This window comes from Sardina pilchardus, chromosome 4 (assembly GCF_963854185.1).
Source record: "Sardina pilchardus chromosome 4, fSarPil1.1, whole genome shotgun sequence".
Classification (NCBI taxonomy): domain Eukaryota; kingdom Metazoa; phylum Chordata; class Actinopteri; order Clupeiformes; family Clupeidae; genus Sardina; species Sardina pilchardus.
In genome coordinates, this window is record NC_084997.1 from 9,112,430 (window position 1) to 9,130,431 (window position 18,002).

Below are 18,002 nucleotides of genomic sequence, written 5' to 3' on the forward strand. Positions count from 1 at the left end.
CAGTTTTCGCTCTGGTTATTTAGAGTGGAGCAGTGCTGAAATGTGGGTGAAGGAATAACATCGAAGAACACTGCCATGACTTTTCTGCGAAAAGCCGTGTAGACCGTCTGTGTTGAAGTCAAGCAGATGTAGACTACCTGCCATCATGGGTCGCTTCAGGTACACAGTTGAGGCGACGTTGATATTTCTATCCGTCGCTCAGCTCACCTCAGGTAGGCTTTCGCAGGTTCTTTTCCACTTTCTTCTACGCTGTAGTTCACTGGTGAAATATATGATCGGATTGGATGTTGCTGTTAAAACAAACTTAACATGTCACTGACTTTAAAATACTCAGAAGAAATCCAACTACCTGTTTGCTTAACTTCTTGCAATACTGCGCACGTAATTAATCTTCTTAGAGATACAAAAATGTAGCGAAAGCGCGCGCATGAACTCCATGACCACAGACAGGCGGATGATGACTTTCATTCATTATGAATTTTAACTAACATAAGCGATTTTCTCATGGACTCTGGACATTATGCAATGAAATGAGGTCATTATATAACAGACTTATAGGGAAAGTCAAAAGATCAGTGCTGAGTTTCTCATTATTTTATTAGCAGATCACAGGTGCGTTGGGAAAACCTGAGCCATTTATTGCAAGCATAAAACTCTCTAGTCATAGACTATATCTTTGTTTAATCTGAGGCTGCATACCTTTTTAAAAGTGCGAAAAAAATAACCCATCTCCTTACTTTTAAGTGTTTAACTGTCTTGCTAACAATGCGCGTCATTGAAACCGTTTTAGACATAAGTTATTGGCTATGAACATTTTAAACTAAACTTGGCTACTGAATCTTTGCTGACATCTGTCAGGTCTTATAATACAATGACTATATAACATATATTAAACGCAAATAAATGGCTTGATATCCTGACCAGCAACTGAAATCTGGATAATTAAAATGTTGTTATATCATGCACAAGATCACTGTCACGTTTTACTGAAGGCTACAAAAATGTCAGTAGATGTATAAATCAAGTTAATAGCCTTATAAACAGCAGCAACTGTATAAGTGTCACAGTATATCATGTAGGATTACCCAACATTTAAACATATTTAAATCATTCTTTCATGGGCTCAAGATACAAGTTAATCTAATTCCAGTTTTCCTGGAACACAGTCCAGGATTAGTCTATGGTGCAGTTATTGACCTCATAGTTGCTAGACACAGAATTAATTCTGTTCTGATCTGCTATTAAATCAGCACTAAGTTTTATTCAATCATATTTCTGTTTGTCCATTCAAAAGAAAAGTTGTTGTTTTGTCTGGAGCTATCAGTTGTTGGCCTTAAAATGATTTACATACTTACTAAACCACACCTCTATCTTCTGGTCAATCTGTCATGCCGCTTCGCTGTTTGATTGAAAGCACTGCACAAATCAGAACACACATGAATACCAAAATAGAGTTGTGTGATTACTGACCAAGTCACTAACGACGTATGCCCACACTTGGTAGGATTCTCTAGTTCCACGCCAGAATATGGTTTTCTCCCATTCTTGCTCTTCACTCAAACTGCATACTATCAACCTGTACCTAGGCACAGTTGAGCTGCAGTGCTTTGCAAAGGCACAATCATAAGCCCAACCGCACTGTGCCCGAGTCCACCTCCTCAAGCGAATCGGGTATGGAGCAATCACACTGGTCAAACGAATCAGACTTTGAGGGTCAATGTTGCACTCGGGTATGGTACGGATGGCAAGGTGTGAGCATGCCCTTAGGTGCATGTGTTCGGTCCTGGCTAGTGACACAGAACATACATAAGTCTAATGAGTTTGTATTCTCAGGCAGAAATGGACAGCACATGTACTGTCACTGTACACACTCAGTATGATAGAAAACCTGTCACCTGCTGCTGAGCTGAGTCCTCAGATCAGTGTCACGTGCAGGAAAAGATATGAGTATTGCACATGGGCCCTTAATCACCTTCTCGGTGACACCGTTTGAGCTTCCCTGCCATTTGAGTACTTAGGGCGCTTTCTAGTGTCTCATCAGCCCATACCCTCTCTACATATGTGCGCACAGACAGTGTGTGGCATATTGTTCTGTATTTGTGTCAGGTGTTAGGTCTGCACCAAATTGCCTCTTCAATCTGGACACATTGCTCACAGCGAGATGGAGCTCTGCATAATAAGTGCAGATGGTGTGTGCTCCTCTTCTGAGAATCCAGCTGCACTCAGCCCAAATATATTAGAGTGGACAATGATGTCTGGGGGGTTTGAAACAAGGATGAGTGATATGTCTCAGTGAAGCCAAAGTTGAAAGAAAAAAAATTACCCCAAAAAAGGTACAGCCTGTCAGACAGGAAAATTGCCCCCATCTCGAGCTGAAATGAACCGGTGTTTATGGATCAGCTATGCCATCATTCGGTGTCTGTGCCATCACGCTGAGGTCAATTACACCTGTGGGAGCATTTACCCCTTTGGCTTTGTGGCTGATGGTCCTCATTTAGGCACTTAACTACTTATATTCCCCCAGACAGACTGGCATTGTGTCAAAGAGAGAGCACTCATGGGCTATATGTGATTTTTTATTGTGCAACTGTAAAGGATGCGATATGTGTGAAGGTGAATGCAAACGTTCACAGATGTCTAGATTGACTATTCTCATACTCATAACCTTTAATACAGCTCAGCACAAGACGTAACACATGTACACTGCTATGCACATTTCTAACATATACACCCATGGGACCATCAGAGTGTGTTCATCATTTTTTGTTTTCAAATGTTAGATTTTTTACAGTGCATGCTTAATGGCCACTGAGAACTTAACCTCAGATTCTTGACATCGCTGTGAAAGACTGATTTTCACTGAGGGCAGCTTATCTTTGAGATCATCTGGTGCATGTTGAGGGAGAGTTATGCCACTGAACAGCTCAGGCAGAAATGCCATACTTTGGTTGATTAAAAAGAACGTTGTAAATCTGAATTCAAGGGAAAAAAAGATTTTCCAACAGGAAGGAGGCGGATGTTTAATAAGTTTAGCCTGAATAACAAGGAGAGACTTCACTTTGATGTGATGTTTATTGGAGAAAGTGTGGAATTTCTGTGAAAAGTCGATAACCCTCTGGAATAAATTCTTTCTTCTATGTATTAATAAATTTGCAGCATGCTGATGTATGGTCAGACAGCAGAGTGATTCCTCACCGAAAGATTCTCGATCTTACTTACAAATCCAATGAAGTCTGGGCCGAATCTCATTCCCCTCAATCAGAACTAGACAGCACAGAAAGTGAATCTCAGTGAAAGCCAACTTATTTGCCACTGACAAGCCTTGCACTGCCTTGTTGATGACTTTCCCTGGACAGTACAGGTACAGACGAGCTGTGAAGATTAGCTAGGGTGTTAGAGTAAGCGGCATTACGCACATTTCTCCTGCAATTGAAACGAACAATCTGTGTTGCATAACAGGGAAGACAGTGTCTTAAGAGAGCAAATAGCCACCAGCTACCATGGATGACTCTGGAAACTTATAGCTAACAGGATTAAAGTCAATCTCCCCCCTGCCTATTTTCAGCCCTTTTGTTGTGAAGGAGACTTTACACAATGGGAGTGGGATGGAAGTGTCTGTTGATTTATTATTCTTTTAGATTCAGTCAGAGAATATTACAAAAGAAAGCCTCCAAGTAGCTTCAAGCTGTCACAGGTGTGTTTTTATATGCCATTGCTCAAGGTCCTTATCTTGAGCGCTTTTTTTGTGTGTGTCTTTTTTTTCTTCCACAAACCGGCTATAGCGGCACTGATATCATTCAGAGTGACTACAAAGCCAAATAAATTGCAGTCTCATCACATTGGATTGTTTTGGATGAAAACTCAACCGTTGTGTCTCTCCTCTCTCCTCTCCTCCAGCGCTGAAGTGTGTGTGTCAGCTGTGTGCCAACAACACCTGCGAGACGGGGGCGGACGGGGCCTGCTGGAACTCCGTCATGCTCATCAACGGCAGGGAGGAGGCCGTCAAGTCCTGCCTGTCGCCCTCGGAGATGAGGGGCCAGGTGTTCTGTTACGGCTCGCGGAACGTCTCCAAGAGGAGCTGCTGCTTCACCGACTTCTGCAACAACGAGACCTTGCACTTGCATACAGGTATGCTGCTTACCTGCACATCTCACTGCAGCCCTGGACCGCCCAGCATCTGGGGACACGGTGCTTCTGCTGCTTGGCTATAGCTACTAGCTTGCAACTACTTTGTCAAACTATCTGATTTGCAGAGTAACTTTGACCAAAAGAATGGTTATTCGTTTGAGTTGCCCCTTTTACATGACAGTATCTTTGTCAGCAATTTGGCATGGCCACCTGATGGCTCTGAATTGAAATTCTGCTCAGTAGCATCTTTGAGGCAAGAGAGTCCGAGTCTTGTAGGTATCATTAGTTTCAGAATAAATCTAATGAATAACAAAGATGCACTGTGGCGTTTCAGAGTGCTGACTGGTTGCTAAGCAAACAAACCGCGCTGCTGGAGTTCAGCAATGTTTAATTAAAAAGTGCCAGGATGGCTTTTCACGTTTGTCTGGAGACCTACTCATTAGCCAAACTACCAGGTGACCTTTCCTCTCCTCCTGCCTCGTAGCGCCAGTTCCATTATTCAGGCACAGATTGTCCGACCGCGTGGGTGTGTTTGTCTGGGCCTGACCACTCGCCTGGGTGTTAGGGAAGAGGTATCCCACCCTCACTCTCCCCTGGGCCCCTCCACCCACCCAGGCCTTCCCTGTCTCCTTCCCTGGGGCTCAGACCCACAGCCATGCCAGACATACACAGGGGGATGATCCACGTCTATATCCTGTGACATAATACTGCTGGCAGGGTGTACCTCAGGGCAGTCTGTGACGTTGTTGGGAGGGTTTATAAATACCTCCCTGGTTGGTGCAAAGCCTTGCACTCATCCGTTTGTTAGCTGCATGGTCAGACACCTGAGTTGGCAAGAGTTTTAGATAATGGCTCCAGAAATGCCTGAGGTAATTAGTAGACTCGTGTTGTTGGTGTAGTTATCTGATTGTTTTCCAAAGGGATTACAGTTTACTTTTAGTAGGCCTATATAGTATGGGCTGATACATTTGTATTCTCTGAAATACCCTTTTAGGCATTTTCTCTGCACAGAATGAAACAGTACTAGTGCCTCATCATATGTGCCATGCCATCGTTTTATTAGTACAGTAATGGATATTTTGGGATTATTATGACATTGCACTTTGTCTCACCCTGTCAAGAATTGTAGCTGGGGTGTTGTGCAGATGCATAGGAAAGGGAGGAGTCCTCCTGTGTTAATGTATGGTTTGGGTCAGCTAAGTTTTTAAAGTTTCAGTAGATAACATTTTTGTAGTACATACTGTATTAGACCATGAGGAAAATCACACAGGAGGAAATCTACTGCCTTGAAATAGTGAATTCATTTGATAAGTTGAATAATTTTTTGTCAGGTTGTATTATCGCTGAACGATACAAGGTTAAGGAAATGCCTACAGCAAACAGCCCCACTTGACGGCGGATGACATGACCCTCTATAGTGTGCATGTGTGAATGAGTGTGCTATTGATCCAAAGGGCAGCGTATCTATGGAGTGTTCCACCTCTGTGCTCCCCAGCTGTGACGCCTGACACCGCGACGCAGTGAAGCTTGTAATGGCTGTTCCCCTGGTTACCACATTGATTGTACGCACTGAGACTGAGTGATTCGGCGATTCACAAGTGCTTGTTAAATGACCAAAGCGATGGGAAAGCAATGGAAGGAAAAAGAGTCTGAGCTTTTTGTGTTTTTGCATGCTGTTTTTTTCCCCAGAGAGCACTTATGGACCAATCACATCAACGGCAAAGCACTTCGGCAGTTGTCCGAGCAGTCTGGCAGGCCGTTGAAATGAGCTGGAGTGCTGTGAGGGAGTGTGTCGGCGGGGTGTTGGAGCTGTGGCCTCATCCAAAGGCTTGCGCTGGTGAATTGGCCCAACCAAAATCAATGGTTTCCTCTGGCTGTGTCTCGTTAGCATCGAGTTAGCCTACGCCCCTGCGTCAAGCGTGGCCACAACCCTGTGGTCGTCCACCGCGGCTTCTAAAATCACATCTTCATTAAGACAGCATTCCTCCCAAGAGGCTGTTGAAGTGCATTCAACATGCTGGGACGGAAACCTCATGTATCCTCAGTGCACTCCAGCTCCCCAAAGCCTTTCAGGCTTTATGAACTCATGATGATACGTGCGTATTGTGGCCTTGGCCCAACACAGTTATGCTGATAAGACACATTTGTGTAAACAGACACCAGAGATATTCCCAAAAAAGCAGAGCACGTGTCTATAATGCCGTTAGGCACACCATATCTCTCCGGCTTTATGGTCTTCATCTGATACCATGCTGTGAGAGAATATACTATATGCTACGGATTTAGAGAAACTATAGTGTGTCTCTGTTTACAGCCATACACCTCTTTGTGAGGTCAAAGATCCTGTTTTATCATGTGGGCTATATCTTTTGCTCGTATGATGAGTGGCTGTTTGCAGTGTTAATGTGCTCACAGCTGAGGATACAGTATGCACCACTTGCCCGTCTGAGCCTGGCATGCGTTGCAGTTTTGCATGCATTTGTATAATCTTCCAGTGGCAAAATAAAGCCTGGCCAGAGAGACTGTTGTGACATGGCTTCATTTGGCTAATCGGTTTGAAGGTGACAAAGTGATGGATAGGAGTCGCTCCCATGTTGAAACATTCCCACTGTAGCACCTTCGTACCTCAGGAGGTGAAATGCCCAGAGGACTGGAAGCACTCAGATATTTGACAGTCCAACTCTAAGTTCTATAATGTGGAGTGACATTCTCATGTCAAATATGCAGTACAGACAGAGTCTTCAGCTTCTCATTTGAAATGGTAGCCACTGCCAAACTCTGTGTCTGTTTGCACCCTTGACCTCAAAGGAACTTTTTGGGAAATGAGCTTATTTGCCGTCAACCCCAGAGTAAGATAAGAGGGTACATACTCTTCTCTGTGCGTGCAGTATCCCAGTTTGACACCATTAACCTAGCTTAGCATAATTAACTGGAAGTGAGTTAGAACAGCTAGCCTCTAGCTTTCTTTTAGCTATGGGCCAGCTATAGGTGAACTGGTCTAACCCACAAATTAGATAATAAGCTAATTTCACAGAAAAATGGCACGTACCTTTAAATGTCATCTGTGTTTCGCTCACTTCAAACAAGCCTCCTATATGACATCCAGTTTCACTCCCTTCCACATGATCATACAATTCCCTATTCGACTGACATACTGATTCTGCCACTTTTGGTCCAGTTGGACTGTTTTTTTTCTGGTGAAAAGTAGAAAAACACATTTTGAAATACCCAACTCTGGTTGTTGTCACACATCTAGCTCCCTATCTGGTCTCAACTTCTCAGCAAGCATTGCAACATGCCCCACTGGTCCCAATGGATAAAGATATGCTTGGATGCTTGTTTTATGATAATTTTGAACAAAAATCAGGGGGGGTTCAACAAATATTGCTTCACTCAGTATTGCACCACATGTCATTCCAAATGTGAAAAAAATAACAAGTTGATAAAATAAATAAACAACTGCAACGTTACTGCTCATCTTGTATTTGTTGATGAATCTCCTATAATCATAAAGGGAGTCTAGTCTGTGGAAGACTGGGGCATCGTTGAGAGACTTTGTTGCCATGTCTGAGTTGTTTTCAACCAAGTCACCTTGCTTTTCGCCCACTCGGCACATCAAGGACACCCGTCTAAAAGTCAATGCCCCTCACTATTCCCCTCAATGATACTCAATCACTTGGCTTGCACAAAGGGCAGATTGCTTCCACTGATCTTTCATCTTCTTTTGCACATACTATGAGTAATTGTTGTTTTTCAGTGGGCGCACTGATAATAAATTAGATTGCAGCGAGGAATTTAATATTAACTCAAGGCGCAAATTGTGCTGGGGTCTGATATGATGTTTTATCTTGAGGTTTTGTCACGAAGATGACTCAGACATTTTTCACACTTAGGTTTTTTACGAAAGGGCTGTTATTTCCATATTGACTTTTGTCTTGTTTGCTACAGCTGAATACCTTTCTCACTTGAAGTCATCCCAGACTAAACAGTGAAAAGCCAGCTTTATTGAGCACATTCATTTGCTGAATCCATGTCGATTTCACCAGAATAGCCTGCTATTCTAGTTCTCCGTCCTTAAAAGTCTTCAGGTTAAAAGTCTTTGGTGCTATTCCTGCAGAGTGTAAGAGAGAATAGAGTGAGAGAGAGAGAGAAATGTATATTGAAAACAATAGCAAAATGTCTATTTTTAACTAAAATCAATCTATATTGCCTGCTGTTTGTGTTGCTTATCCACATGTTATTGATGGTTACATGTTAACAGCAGAGGGCGTAGTCATTTTGATGAATGACAAGTAGACACTTACATTGTCTCATGGGTTTGCTAGTGTTGCTGTTGACATACAATTTACACTCTCTATAGGCCAGATGATTTCAATATCTCTGTCTGTTAGTAGAATTCTATAATTAAACCTGTGTTTGTGTGTGTGTGTGTGCAGAGAGGCCTGCTGAGGGGTCTGGCTGGGGTCGGTTGGAGCTGGCGGCGGTGATCCTGGTGCCCTCGTGCCTGCTGTGCGTGGGAATCCTGCTGGGCGTGTGCGTTCTGCAGGGTCAGCGCTGTGCCCACGCCAGAGGCCGCAAGCAGGACGTGGAAGAGCCGCTGGACGACCAAAGCCTCATGTCCGCCGAGAAGTGTTTGAAGGACCTGATTTACGACATGAGCACCTCCGGATCAGGTTCAGGTCAGTGGCTCTCCTGAATGGGGTTGGTGGTAGGGGGACATGTTTGAATTTCTCCTCAGAGTCTTTTCCCTGTTTATTGATAGCGTGCGCTGAGAAAGGCTTGGTGTTTTTAGACTGATTTTCGACTGGAATTAGTGGTCACTAATGGTGGTTACTAGTGAATACTTATCATGATGTATTCCATTATGCCTGTCAGGTTTGCCGCTGCTGGTTCAGCGGACCATTGCCCGCACCATCGTCCTCCAGGAGAGCATCGGCAAGGGGCGCTTTGGGGAGGTGTGGCGGGGGAAGTGGCGTGGCGAGGATGTGGCCGTCAAAATCTTCTCCTCCAGAGACGAGCGCTCCTGGTTCCGCGAGGCCGAGATCTATCAGACCATCATGCTTCGCCATGAGAACATCCTGGGCTTCATCGCCGCCGACAACAAAGGTACAGTAAGTCACTCACACGGAGTTACCGTTACTTTTCCTGGAGGTCAAAGAAAAAGTAAAGGACACACAAGTTCTTTCAGACTAGTTTGAGAGCATGGAATCTAGATGTGGAAGTCAGGGTTGATGTTTTCTTAATGTAAAAACAAATTTTTATTGTTTATTGTCTTCATAAAAGTCAGACAATACATCTCAGCTTTATGCACGTGCTCCTGTCACCTCTCTGTGTTGTGTATGGTCAGAGACAGGGTGTCACCTTAGGGCTTATAGGGCTTGGTGTCACCTGTGAAATGGTTCTGAGAGCAGAGCAGCGCGTGAATCCCATGATTATGTGTGACGGAGAATGGAGTATCATCATCTCTCAGTAACCAATGCAGTGAATCCTGGCTTGCTAGAAGTCTTAATTTTTTTTCATGCTGATGGGTGGGGTTATTTCAGTAATCGCCACAGAGGCTTGTTCCAGCAACAGGATTACATAGGTGCATCTTGCTGAGCTTAGTCGGAGTGCCATTTACAGAGTGTGTGTGTGTGTGTGTGTATGTGTGTGTGTGTGTGTGTGTGTGTGTGTGTGTGTGTGTGTGTGTGTGTGTGTGTGTGTGTGTGTACAGAGCTTACATCTCATCAGCCCAGCAATTTACTCTTCATTGGGAACAATGTTAATAAAAGAATAGAGGTCTCATTTGGAGACCTGGCTCAGGCAGAGGAGCATGCGTTGTATTGTGCTCTGACATGGAAGCAGAGTTCACAGTGACCCCCTCCTTTTCTCACCCTCTCTCTCTCTCCTTCTCTCTCTCTCTCTCTCTCTCTCTCTCTCTCTCTCTCTCTCTCTCTCTCTCTCTCCTCAGATAATGGCTCGTGGACACAGCTGTGGCTGGTGTCTGAGTACCACGAGCACGGCTCCCTGTTCGACTACCTGAACAGGTACACGGTGTCGGTGGAAGCCATGATCGTGCTGGCCCTGTCCATCGCCAGCGGCCTGGCCCATCTCCACATGGAGATCATTGGCACTCAGGGTGAGAGGCCTGCTCTCTCTGCTAGATACATAGATAGACATATATATGTATAGTATATATATTTATATATAAATGTGCATATCTTCCATGGGGGCATTTGACTTGAACTCCACAAAACACACAAAACAATGTGATCTAACAGACCTAGATACATACAAGCAATTAGATACACAGGTATGTTAGTTAAAATACATACAATACAATACATACATTATACAACAATAGATGGGATGCAACCTCTATGACCTCAGCTTATTTTATTCTATTTAAGGTGACTGTTGAGAATTTGAATTGATACCGGAACAAAAGAGTTTTTGAATCCATTCAAATGTTGCCAGAGCAAGCACTCATGTGTAACTCATGGGGAACATTTGAGGAGAAAGGAGTAGTTGTTTTGGCTGTTGGTGTCACTACATTTAGTTCTGTCCGGGACCATGGTTGCCTTTTATTTGTATACTTTTATACATTTGGGTAGCCACTGACCTCCAATGGCAGTTTTGCCAGTCCGTCAGACCATGCTTTGAACTGGAGCTATTGCAGTGGCATTTGGAACAAACTGCAGCTGGAGCACTCTCAGTTTAAAGAGCTTAGTGACTATTGTTGTGTGTAAATTACATAACAGGTATATCATCATGATCCAAAGAATTAGGTAGACATTCAAATAGTCTGCAGAGCAAAATCAATTTTCAATTCTTTTTTCCCAGTTCAGTTTGTCTGCATGTCTATAATGTTAATGTTGTTCTTTAGTTTACTCAACTTTCTTTTGCTATTTCATTGTCTCACATGCAACACAAAAGTTTTTTGAAAATCAGGTTCAACTTCCTATTATCCATAAATATGTATATTAAATCCAGCTATATCCTGCTTCAACATGCACATTTCAAAAGTGCACAAGTTTTCTCTCTCTCTTTCTCTCTCGCTCTCTCTCTCTCTCTACATTACTTTCTCTTCCTCCCTTCATTGAATACCTCCATACCTCACAGGAGGACTATAATTAGTTTAGTTACAAAAAAAAACCTGACAGACACAGATGTTGGAAGGTACTGACTGCCCATTGCTTTTTTTTTATGTGCGACAGGAAAACCAGCCATTGCTCACAGAGATATCAAGTCCAAAAATATCCTGGTGAAGAAGAATGGCACGGCCGTCATCGCCGACCTGGGCCTGGCCGTGAAACACGACTCCGGCACCAACACCATCGACATCCCAGCCAATCACCGAGTGGGCACTAAGAGGTGAGACCTCCCCAGCTGCTCCTTGTCTTACACGTATGATTGCCATATTCACAGCCGCCTGAGTCCGCACAGGTGTTCACATTAATATTGATTTCTCACCCCAGGAAAAGGGACAGCTTGAAAGGGGCGGAGGGTGCGAAAAAGAGACACAGTATAGAAATGCGATCGCTCGTTTGACATTATTGGCCCGTCGGAGGTGCGCCCTCTAATCCGAGCCAATCCATGATGCAGTATCCCAACCAAATAATCCGAGGCCCTCCCGCCCTCCCTTCCAACACCCTCTCGCTTAGAGCGGCTATTTGCAGCGCGCCATATGCTCGCACGTGTTAATATGACAATGAGAACGTATACGCACATGCTCATCCCCCATTATCTCTGTCCACTCAGTGACCTGCCTTTGGGTTCAGGTTACTGCCAGGAGAGAGAGAGAAAGAAGGGACAGATGTGTCATTGTTTACCCTCTGTGATAGCAACCCCCCCTCCCCCCGCCTCCTTCCTCCCCCCACTGTCCCTCTCCCCCCAGGTCTTTTTAATTGGTGGTAAATGAGTTCATCCCTTGCAGGTACATGGCGCCTGAGATACTGGACGACACGATCAATATGAACAGCTTCGAGACGTTCAAGCGGGCGGACATCTACTCGCTGGGGCTGGTGTTCTGGGAACTGGCCCGGCGCTGCTCGTTTCGAGGTAAGAAGCTGTGTGGTAGCACAGCACCAGCACATGGGGACAGTGACTCACTGCTGACCGTGACTCACTGCTGACTCCACATCTAGTGCACACACAGACACCTATGAACACAGGGAATAGTATACTATTGATACACTATAGTTGATATTATTACATGGTAATAGAAGCAATGCCTTGCACACTATATATTGCAATGCTTCCTTACTCACAAAAATCATTTGGAACACACGTTAGATTTGACTGAAAAATGTTGTTGCTATGTGTGCTTAAGTCTGAAACCATTTTTTTAAGGCCATGTCTAGTTGAAGTGTAGCTACTGCAGTGATCCCAAACTCACTTTAGCAAAACATTTGGAACAAGCTGCAACTGGAGCTCTCTCATTTTAAAGAGCTTAGTGACTATTGTTGTGTGTAAATTACATAACCGGTATATCAACATCATTCGAAGAATTAGGTGAAAATTCAAACAGTCTGCAGCGTAAAATCCGCTTTCAGTGCCACTTTTCCTGTTTGTCTGCATGTCTGTAAGATCAATTAAATGTTACTGTAGATGTCTATAGTGAACATGAAGAATGTCAGCAATGTTAGCAAGCAATTCCTTGTGTGCCACAACACAGAATGTATGTTAACTCACCACAACAAACTGCAGCACACATTCAACATGACTGAAAACGGTTTGTTGACACTTTACTTTTATTTTTTGTGTCCTCTCAGGAATCCATGAAGATTTCCAGCTGCCTTATTACGACTTGGTGCCTTCAGATCCGTCCATCGAGGACATGAGGAAGGTGGTGTGTGACCAGAAGCTCCGGCCCAACGTTCCCAACCAGTGGCAGAGCTGTGAGGTGAGGAGTGGAGGCGGGAGAACAGAGGAGAGAACAGAGGAGAGATACGGCATAGCTGTGAGCAGAGGAGAGGAGAGGAGATATGTCAGAGCTGAGAGGAGAGGAGAGGATAGGAGAGGAAAGGATAGGAGAGGAGAGGAGAGGAGAGAAGAGGATAGGAAAGGATAGGAGAGGAGAGGAGAGGAGAGATGTGACAGAGCTGTGAGGAGAGGACAGGAAAGGAGGAGAGATGTGGCAGAGCTGTGAGGAGAGGAGAGAATAGAGGGGTTAAAACTCAGATGGAGGCTGAAGAGAAGTAGTGGAGCACATACAGGAAGCAGAGATGTGGGTAGACACCCTGGTCCTAACTCTAATCCTAGGGGTTAGATGAGGGATCACAAAAACAGGAACAATGGGGAGAATAGAAAGACCAACACTAAAAGTTAAGAATGGTAAAGAGGAACTGTCTTGGAGTAAATAGTAACGGATAAAATAAGAAAAAGGAAGTCCAGAGAAGTTTATGGAGAACAATACATACAGTATGAGATGTGTGATAGAGGGAGAGGTGTGTGGTGGAGATGGCAGTCTGGGGGAGAAGAGAGCGTTGAGGGTGAAGTACCTGCTGTTGCAATCAGGTGGCACAGTTGGCATTGTGCTGTCTGTCTGCAGGAACCTCGAGCAGCTCGAAAGACTCTGCAGACTGCACTTAGAACGGTGCACTTTGATGTGTCACTTTACATTGCAGAATAGGTGATATTTCAGGAATGTGTATTTGTATTACGTGCACTTGTGAGAGTGTCAATGTTTTTTATTTTTTATATTATATATGTGTGTGTGTGTGTGTGTGTGTGTGTGTGTGTGTGTGTTCGCAATGGAGAGAAAGAGAGAGAGAGAGAAATGGAGAGAGAAATTCTTGCACGGCCGTGCGAATTGTCCTGATTCTCCCGTCTCTTTTGAACACGGCAGGCGTTGCGAGTGATGGGTAAAATCATCCGAGAGTGCTGGTACGCCAACCCCGCCGCACGACTCACCGCCCTGCGGGTCAAGAAGACCATCTCTCAGGTGACGGTGGTCAAGGACATCAAAGACTGAGCAGCCCCCCCGGGTGGGACGAGTTGGCTTTGGTCCGGCCTGAATCCTCAAAGACACTGCAAGGTGACCCTAACACACCCCCTCCCCACCAACCCTGCACAGACTTCAATGTATGCCAAAGAACCCCAGTGTCTAGCAGCGAGGATCCCCGTCCCACTGTTCTATATCCACAACTGAATGTGAATCAACATGAATGTGTATTCAAAAACTGTGACTCTACGGAAAAAGAAAGGCTTTTGGATATGTGTACATACTTTGCTACCTCAAGTGTTTTATTTGTTTGTTTTCTATTTTTAAAGTGCCAAATGCTATGAGTTGCACGTGTACGCTGCTTTATTGTGCCATAAATGTTATGCTTGGTGTTCATGCATACTGATTGTAAATGTTACTGAGTAACACTCTTGGCTCAGCTGAAGAGGAGGACTCGGTGTCGTCCTCTCCTTAGATGGGCAGTCACTTGGTTACTACTGACCAAAGTCTCCACTGGAAGATTAATGTGTCTGAATCTCCCTGTAAACAATCACATTAACACTCCTACATGTACCCAAGGGGCCAATCAGATGGTTGTGTTTGTCATCTAAGTGGTTGTCCTGGAATATCCCTTCTGAGATGTTTCGGACGCTCTTCTCTGTGCCCCCTAGAAACCCAAGAAGCCAAATAGAGAGAACAATTTAAGCACATTTCTGTCCAGAATCCGTCTTTTAAATATTTCTATCCGGTAGATCTATTTTTTATCTAGCTTTGTGTAGAGGTACAGCTGGCATCAGATGTCGCTGAACTCTGGTCTCTCACCAGCTGCTGATACGAAGAGAAGATCAGGGAAACATATCAGTCAAAGAGAAGCCTAGAGAGTACAGATGAGTACACACTGTGAGCTGTACTGTGTGTTGGAGAAAGAGAGAGAAAAACATTCACTCAATGCCTTCATCATGAAGGCTCTGTCTAGTGAAGCCTTACTTCTTCAAACTTGCAAAAATATAGAGATTATATGAATGTCTATCGATCTTCATAGTGAAATTTATAATCCCCAAAGGTTTTAATGGATGCACTTTTCTTGTACTGTGTGACACTAAACAATGTTTATACATTTAACTTCAGTGGAAAATGCTTTACTGGATGTTTTTATGTGCAAATATAATTATGATCGTAAAAAAAGTGATTTTAGAGGTCTTATTAACAAATCACTATAATTGAAGGACTTATGACAGCACCTTGTTGACAGATTGATAGCCGAAACTTTGCAGTTAGCTGTTCATTATCTAAGATGGGAAGTATATGTGCTGTGTTAAAACAGTGTTTTGTGTAAACAGTGACTGCTTGATTGCCTATGTCATGAACAGTACTGTCATTGTCTCATACAAAGGCTTTATGGTTATGCTATGATACTCTGAAAGAGGAACATGAAGTGAATCTGGTTTTGTATCTCCCTGTCTGGGGGCCGTGCCAGGTGAGCGCTGAACTGGAAGCAGGCATCCGTTTGTGTCTGCGGTTACTGGGTTCTTCTTTTTCTGTGCTGCTGCTCGTGTGTGTGTGTGTGTGTGAGTGTGAGACACTCTGGTCTGTTACCACAGGAGGCTGTTTTTAAAGAGAAAAAAAAAGTCAAGCAAGCACTCCTTAGGCTTTCATATGTACTCTGTTGTCTTTAGATTTGGGGTATATATAGATGAAGATATATATACTGACCCTAAAATGCTTTTTATCTTAACCGTGTCTAGTTGCTAACGTGGCTTATGAAAACGAAAAGAATAATCTTCTTGCACTGTACCACTGTGACACTGACTTGCTCTGCATGACGCCTAGTGTGAAACACAGTCAGTGGCCTAATCATTTGATGCTTTGTCTTTGGTTCCAATTCATGTGTTGACTGTCCAGCGTGTGTCCATGCATGCCAATGTCACAGTGAGCATGTGTGGCCTGTCCCTCTCTTTGCACATAGCACTGGAGTCAGATGCAAAGCAGTAGGCAGAGCTTAACCTCCTGGGGATCGCCATTTACAGTATGGGAAAATAGGGTCCAAAAGCCCTTTTACACACTGCTGAAGTCTATGTTTTGGAACATAGCACAATGCATGTGAAGTATTCTTAGAATCTCTTGCACATTAGCTACATAATGGCTCACTGAATGGAGTACAGTACATATGAATGCCTTCAGGTTTGCAAACAGTGTTGTATGTTACAATGTCTCTCCTTGGAGGCCCATTCCAAACAGGAGATGGTTGCAGTTCTTACCAGGTGCAGCGTTGTCGTTCCTTGCTGAGCCACACCACAAAGAATGCTTTGGGGAATTTATCTCTGTTTTTGTTTTGTTTTATTTTGTTATTATGCTAAAAGCATGTAAAATGGGCACTCATACTCCACGTTATGCTTTGAGTTCCGATCTCTGTGTCTTATTACAACTAGCAGTATACTTTATCTCTCAAGATTGTTCTATTTATTGTATTCAGATGTATGTGAACTGTGAATAAAGTATTTTTGGTTAACATATGAGCTCAGTGTTATTTCAATATATGAGAATTTGACCTTCATCTTCACACTGAGATGAATAAATGAAATTAATGAATCCATCCACATCACTAACCTCTTTATCTTTTTATATTCTATAAATAGTGGATATTGGATAGTGAATATATTGGATAATGTTCATGTAATATACAGTATGTCAAATGTATTACTGAAGTGTTCTAGTTTGTAATCAGGTTGCAAGGTCATTATATTTCTCCATCTCTTTATGGGAAGTCATAACGATTATGTTTATAGGCATTGTGGTCTAAACTGAAAACCCATTCAATGTCCTTTCCCTGACAAAGAACATCCGCTGCATCGAGAACTCTTACCACTAACCTGAACTAAACATGCAAAGTTGACAGTTACAGCGGATTTGACCGTTAAAACAAATGCAAGCCAGTCAGGCAATTCCGTGCCTGAACTTTGCAGATATGACTCAGCAAGTGATAACAGTGCCTGTGTGTGTGTGTGTGTGTGTGTGTGTGTGCGTGCGTGTGTGTACTGTATGTGTGAAAGTTAAGCCACAGGCAAGTTGCCAATGTATGTGTATGTGTCTTCTCTGGAAACTTAAAGCTGGTGTTGTAACACTTGACTAGCCATCTTGCCTCACTCTCTTAACAGGTCTGTTAGAGTCATGTGTGACGTCTCAATGGTTTGCACACCTACTGTAAGTGCAACTCTACTGCAACTCTCTGCTGCTGTAAACTCATTTAGCTCTTGTTTGTATGTGACTCATTCCTATACTGTACTAAGCGCTCTTCATTCAGAGTTACCCGCAGGTCAACGGCAGGAACCATCTCTGAATGAGATTCCATGCACCTTGGCCCGCTCTCAAAAAGTCTATGAACTCGCATATGACAAAGAATTACATTACACTGAATCAGTTACACTGATTTAAACAATGACTTATGGCCTAGCATATTTCTTTGTCATAGTGCACCCAATGCCTTCTAAAAAGACCCCTTACAGTAGACAGAAAAAAAGGTTACTGTCTCCATCCAAGTTGGACTCAGTTGAACTTTTTCCTTGCTAAGACAAGGGAAGTTGTGATGGCCAGACAGTCCTGTGTCGGGCTGGACACCAGGCCATGCAAGAGGCCAGCCAAGAGCAGTGGGACAGAGGACGTCTGAGTTGAGCAATCGGCTGTCTGTTGGTCTACCGTAGAGATCGAGGCGAAGGGGCGGTGGGGAAAATATGAACAGTGACAAAGTTATTTCACATTTCCTCCTTCCTTGCTTGAGCAATTGAACAGGGGGGAAGCTGTATGGCAATGCACGGGTGCCAATCCGAATGTGCTGAAGGTCAGAGTTGGATTTGGCTTGAGTTGAACATTACAATGACCAAAGACTTCTATTTCTTAACAGCCCCTTAAGAAACTCTGCTCTTATAAAGCGCCCCCCACCGCCAACACATCA

The 18,002-nt window shown here is 43.8% G+C and overlaps 1 protein-coding gene across 1 annotated transcript; it reads left to right on the top strand.

Annotated features, from left to right (window-relative positions):
• On the top strand, positions 1-16,560 carry LOC134078248 (activin receptor type-1C). Its single transcript, XM_062534033.1, has 9 exons — positions 1-212; positions 3,898-4,128; positions 8,565-8,807; positions 9,004-9,234; positions 10,079-10,246; positions 11,325-11,481; positions 12,044-12,168; positions 12,882-13,012; positions 13,958-16,560. Exons 1-9 carry the CDS (start codon positions 146-148, stop codon positions 14,081-14,083), a joined length of 1,479 nt encoding a protein of 492 aa, XP_062390017.1. The 5' UTR covers positions 1-145; the 3' UTR covers positions 14,084-16,560.
• Positions 16,561-18,002: the final 1,442 nt, after the last annotated feature.

Bases quoted from the DNA above. Each gene is read 5' to 3' on its own strand.
- LOC134078248 (XM_062534033.1), top strand. From the start codon at position 146: ATGGGTCGCTTCAGGTACACAGTTGAGGCGACGTTGATATTTCTATCC. The intron at 213-3,897 runs GTAGGCTTTCGC...CCTCTCCTCCAG, and splicing joins CGTCGCTCAGCTCACCTCAG to CGCTGAAGTGTGTGTGTCAG. The intron at 8,808-9,003 runs GTCAGTGGCTCT...TATGCCTGTCAG, and splicing joins CACCTCCGGATCAGGTTCAG to GTTTGCCGCTGCTGGTTCAG.